This window comes from Typha angustifolia, chromosome 14 (assembly GCF_048772165.1).
Source record: "Typha angustifolia cultivar Huaian chromosome 14, ASM4877216v1, whole genome shotgun sequence".
Classification (NCBI taxonomy): Eukaryota; Viridiplantae; Streptophyta; class Magnoliopsida; order Poales; family Typhaceae; genus Typha; species Typha angustifolia.
Genome location: NC_133252.1, coordinates 10,787,656 through 10,796,838, shown reverse-complemented (window position 1 = coordinate 10,796,838; position 9,183 = coordinate 10,787,656). Strand labels below are relative to the sequence as shown.

Below are 9,183 nucleotides of genomic sequence, written 5' to 3'. Positions count from 1 at the left end.
TAATATGGATAGCATTCCAAAAGATTTAGACAGATGCTGCTAAAAACCCCCACTAACTAGCAATCTTATGTCCCAATAGCACTAGATGAAAATAATATATAGAACAACAAAAGTTTCCTTAATATTTGATCAAGCATCCAACTATTTAAGTAGCACAGCATATTTCTATCATGTGACAGATGGATATGAACAAAATGGAAAGAAGAATCAAACAGAGGGTTTGGTTTACGCGGCCTGATTTGGAATCCAATAAGTACCACATTTTTAAGCTTAATTACCACAACAAAAATTTACATAAGCAAAAGCTGTGTTCAGGAGATTAGTAGGCCACTGATCAGCTCGCTAGAAATTTAAAGTGCACTCCTTGAGTCAATAAATGAGCCCCTGATTGCAGTGGATAAGCAATTTCTATGTAATTGAATTCTTTGTCTGTCAAACAGAAGACAGAACATTCTTTTGATAATTAAGTTGTACTAAAACGCAAACCAAACAACACCTCACCAACACGGCCTGCTCAACCATCATCACCACAAAATTAGAAAGGGAAGTATCTACACGAAAAACCTAATAAGGACTGACAGATAATCAGATACAAAAGCAAAATGCCCCACATCTCATCCAGAAGACAAAACCTCAGAGAACAAAAGGATTAGCTCGGTTTCCTCATGTTACGACCAGCTCGGATCACTTCATCCACCAGAAGCAACTGGGAAGAAATGACAGGTCTGCAGAAACAAACTCTCATAACATTGTGATGAGAAATATCAAACTGAACAAGAAAATACAAACAGCATATGAATCTTGTGCTCTACATACCCAGAGTTGATGATTTGGCGTTTCACAGAATAGTTGTCAAAGATGCCCTCCATTTGGGGATCAATTGGCTCACCAGTATGATGGTTCAAACCCACAATGTTACCTCGGTCATGCTCATCCTTAAGTACATAATGAAAAGAATAATCGCTTACTACATATTCACAAGTCTTTAACCTTTTCCAAACATATGGCACAGGAAAATGAGGAAAGATAAGAGGTAGATACCTTGAGAGCAACAATGACATCTTGTGTATCCAGTCCAGAATTCTCTGCTAGTGTCTTGGGAATAACAAGAAGTGCTTCAGCAAATGCTTCCACACCAAGTTGTGCACGCTGTAAAATAAAGACTTAGCAGTTATAATTTAGAACAGCAAGAGAAGAGTTATTAAATGAGAACATAGAGGTGACTAACCCCTTGAACAGTCCTCTTGACATTGTCCATAAGATGCTTTCTAGCAGCAACCTCAAAAGCTCCCGCCCCCTGTAATCACGAAATAAAAAGTATATGTCAGTGCAAACTGGAAAGGCAACTAAGCTGTAACAAGGTGAACTAGCAAAACTGATAGAAAATGAAATAAGCTACAAATGATCTACTTGAAAAATTAATGCCATAAATCAATAACTCGCCATTATTTATGTTCGTTCACACCATTATGCTTTAATTGAACATCATGCAATATTTAAATGGATTCTCGACAATAATTGTGGACTTCATTATCAAATATTTTAAATATGTATCACTGAGTAAGATCTATTGACTGAAAGAATAAAGTTGAGAGAAGTTCTATCTTGTTTATTGGTTACAAGAAGAATGAGATACTTAAAAACTGACCAGGACAACAGCTTCATCTTCAATTGTATTCTTGACTGATCTAAGACCATCACGGACAGCATCCTTAATTTGAGCAATGGTATGATCATTAGGTCCTGAAAAGAACAGATGATGCTGGTAAGAACAGGCTATCTAGGATTTATGTACGTGCGTCAATCAACAGATGATGCTAGCATGAGCACAAGAGAAATTAGATACTAAAAGATAAAAGAACCTTTAATCAGGATTGTACAAGAGTGAGGATTCTTCACGTTCTCCACAAAGGTGTACTTCTCTTCTCCGAGGACATGCTCATAAACAAGCCCAGCCCAGCCAAGACAATCTTCTGCCAAATCATCAACAGAATTAACAGCTTCACCGCCACAAGCTAGTACCAACCTTTCCATATTCCTCCTCTTTGCTCTTCGCAGGGCAATTATCTATTACATTTAGAGAAAAAAATAAAACTGGTATAAGAATCCCAAGATGTGAAGGTCAGAGCCTTAGTAAGACACAATCTAACTGCTATCTACTGAACCTTTTGTTAACAACTAAATGACCTTCAAGTGTGACACGATCAAATTGGCAAACCTTTTCTGACTAAAAAGCAAGAGGATGGAAAGTGCAAAGAGACAACATAAGGTTACCGAATACGGAAATCAACAAGAAGACTGGAATATCCTACAGGCACCTATAAATTTAGAAGCATTATAATAATATTCTAGAAGTAGTTAGTTCACAACCTGGATAACTCTTGCAATGAACCATATCTCCTACATAAAAGAAGGCTGTTCTCCTACTGTTAATGGAGCTTCCTTCCAACTTGTCTCACAAGGAGGAAGCTTGGGTATTTAACTTAAAGAGTGCCAAAAGAAAAAAGAAAGAAAGTCTTCCTCCATATCATGATTGACGACAAGGCCATAACCTTCGCATAATCAGTTTTCAATAGATTGATGACGCCATATAACTCTTCTTGCTGTTAATCTTTCTCCAGTGTTCCCGTGTAAAGTAAGCATGTTATGACAAGATACTAAGTGCTATCATGAAAAATGATGTGAGCAAATGACTTACTCCTTCTCTAGCTAAGAGATCGAGTGATGGAGGATCAATGCCTTTTTGATTGATGACAACAAAATTATTGTCATTACCTGAGCAGACCTGCATGGACGAGAAAATCAATGAACCTTAAAATTGCAGAATGTTCAACTACTTCTATAAGTACTGTATAAATCTTGCATACCTTGTTCTTTAATTCAATAATTTTCTTAACACGCTCATCAACTGAACGCCTTTCAGCAGCAACCATCTTTTCCCTCTGCTCTGCATTTGAGTAGAAAAACCCTGCATTTATTTCACTGAGGAACGAATAAATTAGTTCCACATTTCTCCTGAATTTCCCCACATACTGCACAACTTATTATGTATTTTCTTCAACAATCTTGATGTCGCAGAATGAACTAATAATTTCTTATTTTTTTCATGAAGATATGCTAGCCCAAGCCTGTAGTGCTAAAAGGAACATCTCCACTAACAAAATTAAGTGAATACCAAACTCATAATCATGTGATTTCTATCTCTCCATACATTACAAGAAACAGAAAATACTTTTCAATAGTCAGGTTCCAATACTGATTCTTTTACCTATATGGCTTGTAATTAAAATGTACATACAACACAGAAATTGGGAATAAAAAATATTAACTGGAAATAGACTATTCCATCTTCAATTATCTATCAACTATCGTCGACCAAAAGTTATTTAATTGAAAGACTTAATACAATACATTGAATCATCTCTTTATCAATCAAACTCTTTCCAACAATATTAGATTGGCTAAGTTACAACTGAAGATATATAAGTGCTCTAAAATAATTGCAGATTTTGACAACCAGCTGTCAATCTAACAACTAAGTGGAATGTGTTGAGTTCTCAACAAAGAACGTGGACACAACACAAGGACTAGAGGAAAACTATTACGTCAGTTGGCGAATAGACTGGTAAAGTTCTTTACTGTAGTTGCATTCATTGAATGGAGGAATAACCTTCTAGAAGTTCTCTGAAAGATGGGAAATGATTTTAATTAGAGATAAAAACCTGGCATTGGTTTAGGATGATTTGGCAGACCATTATGAGAGATATAAAAAAATACTTGTTTGTTCTTAAATATAGACCTACATAATGAGAATACATCATTAAGCATCTATAAGGGCTAGTTATATTGGCATGGATAATTGGCTAATAATTTAAGGAATAATGCAATGAGAAGAAAGCATCAATTTTGACATATTCTAAGGGGCAGAAAAAAGAACAAGAGGTGTGTGAATCTTAGATAAGTTTCAAATCTCACCAATTATGGTTTGTAGGTATATTTAGCATTATATTTTCATAATTCTTATATGTATGCAATTCATACTTAATGATTATGAACAAGTGATGTATTAGATACATTATGAAGCATGATATTGGAAAGAACTTGGAGACTAAACAATCGTACTTAGATGACTCTTCCCAAATAGATTGTGATATCAAAATTATAATGAACGTTATTGGAGTCTTGACTACTGAAATTAATGGATATGATCTTACAACAAATTAAGTATTAGTTATTTGTTAAAAGTAAATCTGTAGATCATCCGAATATGCTATCGAAGATTGATAGTCATCAATATATCTACATATGTATATGGGATACCAATACATGTGATAAATACGTATAGAATATACTGAATATAAAATGAACAAGAACCATGAAATACAAAAAGGACTCAATATATAAATATGTCAACATTTACCATAACGAAACATGACTAAAGAAAAGACAACAAGAGAGTACAATCAGGAAAGAATGAAAAATCACCTTTTCTCATACTCCAGAGATACATTGCATGTCAAGATATAACAGTTCTCTGCCCTCCGCTTCATATCAGGATGTCGAGATCCATGATCAAGAACAAGACCCTCAATCTAGGAAAACAAATGGCTTACAGTTTAAGAAGCAAAGTAGTTATAGAAGACAAGAAGGTGAATACAAAAAGTCATTCACCTTACTGCAGCAAAACAAGTAAATTTAGAAAGAATAATCAATCACATCCATGAGCAGATTTTACAGTAGTTTCAATGGTACATTTGTTAGGAATTACAAGCAACTCACTGATCCTAGTGTATCTGGGCTAATAAATACAACAGAACCCATGGGAAAACAGTAACAAGTCAGCAGGAGCTTCTGCAGGACCAATTATCAAGACAACGTGAAGAAAATGATTGGCCGAGTTGCCTAGGATGTTTTTATTTCTCTAACTATAAAAAAAATACTGATTTGTTGATATATATTTTCTGAAAAAATAATTTTTGCAATCTTCCATTTGTTTCCGTGTAAAATTGTTCACAAAAAAAAGTTTCTTCAAAAGGCAGTTCCTCGCCATTTTTATCAATGCAAAATTAGAAACAGATAAAATTTAGAGATTTTAGAAACAAAGTGTTTTCCAGCATTAATAGAAGACAATCAGTTACTTTCTAGAAAACTTTTTACTTGATCATGGTCTTAAAGAAGGTTGTGTTAAAGTTGCACAATCTAAGTGAACATAATGATTGCAGAAGTTCCCAAGATAACGCATCATATGAATTAGCCCATTCATTCCAGTGGGATTATTAAAAATCATAAATTAAACAATTCAGAATATTTTTAGTACCCCCTTGTAAAAAAGTGAAAATCATTAATCGCAAGGAACCATGAACAAGTAAATAAGACACCATCAGAGACTCCGTTCCAGTTATGTTCTCTTAAAGTTGTTTGTTTTTCTTCTGAATTATCTGAAGGGAAATTCCTACTCTAACACCATTTACAACCAACATTGAATGGCTGATCCTGTGTCTAAGATGATGGAGGGAGGAAGTTGACATGGATGACAATTCCCATAAAACATCTACCCAAGGAATGAGTATGGATTCAAGGATGTTCTCAACTAATAAGATAACATATACATACCAGACGTGTATCAACATCGAATTTGTGACGCATGTGCATTATCTCCACCATAAACAGATCAATAGGTTCATCAGGTTTGCGCACACAGAGCACCTATAAATGTTACAAGAAATCTACACCATTGAATGTACCAATTACAAGCAAGCAAGCAGTAAAGTCCAAAATAATTACAGAATACATACCGCATTAACAACAATATCAGTCAACTGATCAGCCAATGCTTCATATAACTAAAAGAAAGACAAGTGTGAGATAGTTTCGAAACAGAACAAATTATGCAGAGAATAAAAAACTTAAAAATAATAAGAGATATCAAGGAAAAGACAAAATCACCTTAGTTCTAACAGTTGTCCGTGCTACCATTTTCAAAATCTCCTTGTCAGGCATCTCCCCGATGATGACAGGGGTCTTAAACTTCTCAAGAAATTCAAGAGTTGCACGTTTAGCAATATCAAACCCATCAACCAAAAAACGTGGATGTGTTCCTAGACCAAATAACTTTTCATAAGATTTTCGAAAATCAAGTGATATCTAAGATGAAATTGTTTGCTTCAACCCATAAGAAAGGTCAGCATTAATGAAGCCAAATGAAAACAGCACGTCCAAAAGTGAGGGTGAGGATGCAAATATCATTTTCGATATTCCGCCTGCATTTTTAGGTGCCTTATACACTAGAATAACCACTTTGATGGTTACTTTATGAATTTACAGCTTGTAATTCCAATTTGTACAAAAATATAATTCTCCCTCAATTATTGTTGCAACCAAGCAATCTGATTGTAAACTAGAAGATACTCCCTTCTCCCTAACCGTCAGAAGCAATCAATCCAGACATGGATCACATGGAAGGGAGTCTGATTTCTCAGATAGAGTACGTTCTGTATGCCAGATATCAATGGAAATATGCTAATTCAATAACTGGAAACCAGCAACATACAGATCATGGGATTTCTTGATAGCTGTAGGTGAGCTTAATACCTCTAAACCATTCATAAATATCTTAAATGTTAGTAATCAGAAAAAACACAAGGCAGAAAAGTACAGCAAAATTCTTTGGGGCAAAGACAGCAAGCTAATAATTGGCACTACAGAAATAAACACGCAGATTTATCAAACACCAAAGTGCATATATCTAAAGAAGATCCATAGTTTACACAAAGGAACAAATAGGAAAGGGATAAAAGAGAAGCAATCAGAAGTTGTTGGTATGCAAAATTTTTGAAGGCAAGTCAGCTTGCAAAGAAGATCCAAAATCAAGCTCAATGAAGATGCACCAACTGATGATGTAGATGAAAAATGGACTTTACAAGTTTTAGATGGGAAATAATAGTAATACATGCATCAAATCACATATAAAGAAGGAAGATGATTTAATAACAGATTAGAGGGAAACAGAAGTATTCAAGACAAGAGTCAGCTGTCACCTGTCAGTGAACATAGTGTGAATTGGTCATTGATGGAGGAAGGGCAAGTGAAGAAGTTGAAGACAAAAACAGATCCATATTGACTGAATGATCATGAATGAGCGCTAGGGATCACTATTTGATACAGTTCTCATCCAATGGCACTATAACGGAAGAAGTCTTAGGTAATATGGTTCCTGTTTTAAATCACTTTTTTCTTTTTACTGAACTTGGCGACCTTGGACCTAGACAAATCAACCTCCATTTAATAAAATAAAATGACACATATTCATGGTTTGGTTCCAAATTTGTAGAAGATGAACTTTTGGCTTATATCCAGTTTGCACGCTAAAGATGCACAATGAAACAGATATGTGTAATGTAAGAAGAGGTACTATTCTTCTCACCAATAACAAAAAGAATATGCAAGTAATGACTCTGTACAATGACCCCATTGACAGTATTCCTATAAGTCCAATCTATTATTTACAAAACAAGCAGGATAACGATATTAAAGAATGGTCAACGGCAGTTTCAGCTCCTGAATGAAAACTCTAAATAGTCATTCCCTCGATTTGGCAATGCCAAGTCAAATAGCAGTTCTTTGTCCACCATATGAGACTATACAGTGTCACTACAATCAGAACCACGGGCTACGATCAAAATTTATTGCATAGAGAGTGCAAACGCGTCATGATGTAGCTAACCTTCATCAATGCAGCGCTCAGACTGCTTCATGAGCTCCCCGATGAAGAGCACCGTAGAGGTCGTACCATCTCCGCTCGTCTCATCCTGTGCGACTGCCGTCCTCGCGATCATGATCGCAGTCGGATTCTGAATTTGCTGCAAACACACCAAAACGCCAAGAAATCACATACAACCTTCACGAAACCGCAAAAGATCAAAGCTTTGAGGTCTGTCTCTAGAAACCGTACCATCTCCTTCAGTAGAGTGTTCCCGTCCTTGGTCAGCTTGATGTCTCCTGCTCCTCCCACAAGCCTAAGCACAGATAGAGACAGCGAAGCATCGAGATGAGCAAAGAAGGAGAAGATGAGAAGGATAAATGGAGAAAGAGGGAAGAAGATTACATCTTGATGGTTCCCTTGGGGCCGAGATTGGTCTTGAGGACATCTTGGAGACCCTTGGCGGCGTTGATGTTCATGTGGAGCGCCGCCGACTTGTTGAGGACCTCAGCGTTGGGATTTAGCACGCGGATCGACATTGTTGGAAGAGAGAGAGAGCGGCGAGAAGAAGCGGACGGCGAGAGGAAGAGAGAGAGTAGGGTTTTTGTTTTAGTATCGTAACGGGATTCCAAAAGGAGACTCTCGAGAGCTTTCCTATGCCCTCTGTTTTCTCAAGTTGCGGGTAGAGATGAAAGCGAATCGGATCCGCATCCGAAATCTAATTTTTTTTATATAATTTTAAGTAAAAATAAATGGAACACTAGATTTTAAAGCCAAAGGTATTCTAGGTATTTTAATTTTATCATTTTCAATACTCATGACATTTTGGCCTCCCATACTTTTCTAGGAAAGCCGTAAGCATAGATTTTATTCATTTAATTACGGCTTGATATACAAATAGAGTGACGGCTATTTGACACAAGTTTTATACTCAATAATAACTATAAAATAGCACAACTAAAAATAAAATAAAATACAACAAGAAATACGGCACTATTAGATACACGTACAAATAATCTAAAGTTAGCTTATGGCTTGTCACAGTCTAGTGGTTAAAGATGTGCACCCCTATGAATCCTAAAAGACTAGAGAAAATTTTTAGACAATGACAATAGATAAATACAAAAACACAGATGGATACCCACATAACAAGAGGAAGACATTAGTGTAGAGCATCCAAAGCCCACCTTCATAACAACTTTACAACTAGGGTAAAGGAGACATTCGAAAGGCTAAAAGACATAACTAATAATAACCTCCACCATCACAACAACCCTGCGAAGAGGACCCCAGCTCAAGAATGACAACCAGAAAGCAATGAGCCTGACGAAAGTGGTATCACAATTGTGCCTCGGAAGAAGCTAGGTCACAAAAGGGTGATAAAGGCTTGATGGAGAGAGACATTGAAAGTGGGAGACGACAAGGGAGGTTGGGGAGAAGACCGTTGAGACGATGAAGGAGGGGAGGGATGAAATGTTGTAGAT

The 9,183-nt window shown here is 36.2% G+C and overlaps 1 protein-coding gene across 1 annotated transcript; it reads right to left on the bottom strand.

Moving 5' to 3' along the window:
- Nucleotides 1-252: 252 nt before the first annotated feature.
- LOC140776540 (T-complex protein 1 subunit zeta 1) lies at nucleotides 253-8,334 on the bottom strand. The gene is made up of 15 exons (XM_073120277.1): nucleotides 8,105-8,334; nucleotides 7,952-8,015; nucleotides 7,724-7,859; nucleotides 5,947-6,098; nucleotides 5,796-5,843; nucleotides 5,614-5,706; nucleotides 4,486-4,592; nucleotides 2,868-2,982; nucleotides 2,699-2,785; nucleotides 1,863-2,067; nucleotides 1,649-1,743; nucleotides 1,229-1,297; nucleotides 1,042-1,149; nucleotides 817-935; nucleotides 253-725 (listed from the first exon to the last, which is right to left on the bottom strand). Exons 1-15 carry the CDS (start codon nucleotides 8,236-8,238, stop codon nucleotides 650-652), a joined length of 1,608 nt encoding a protein of 535 aa, XP_072976378.1. The 5' UTR covers nucleotides 8,239-8,334; the 3' UTR covers nucleotides 253-649.
- Nucleotides 8,335-9,183: the final 849 nt, after the last annotated feature.

Bases quoted from the DNA above. Each gene is read 5' to 3' on its own strand.
- LOC140776540 (XM_073120277.1), bottom strand. From the start codon at position 8,238: ATGTCGATCCGCGTGCTAAATCCCAACGCTGAGGTCCTCAACAAGTCG. The intron at 7,860-7,951 runs GTACGGTTTCTA...GTGTGTTTGCAG, and splicing joins ACACTCTACTGAAGGAGATG to CAAATTCAGAATCCGACTGC. The intron at 726-816 runs GTATGTAGAGCA...TTGTTTCTGCAG, and splicing joins CGCCAAATCATCAACTCTGG to ACCTGTCATTTCTTCCCAGT.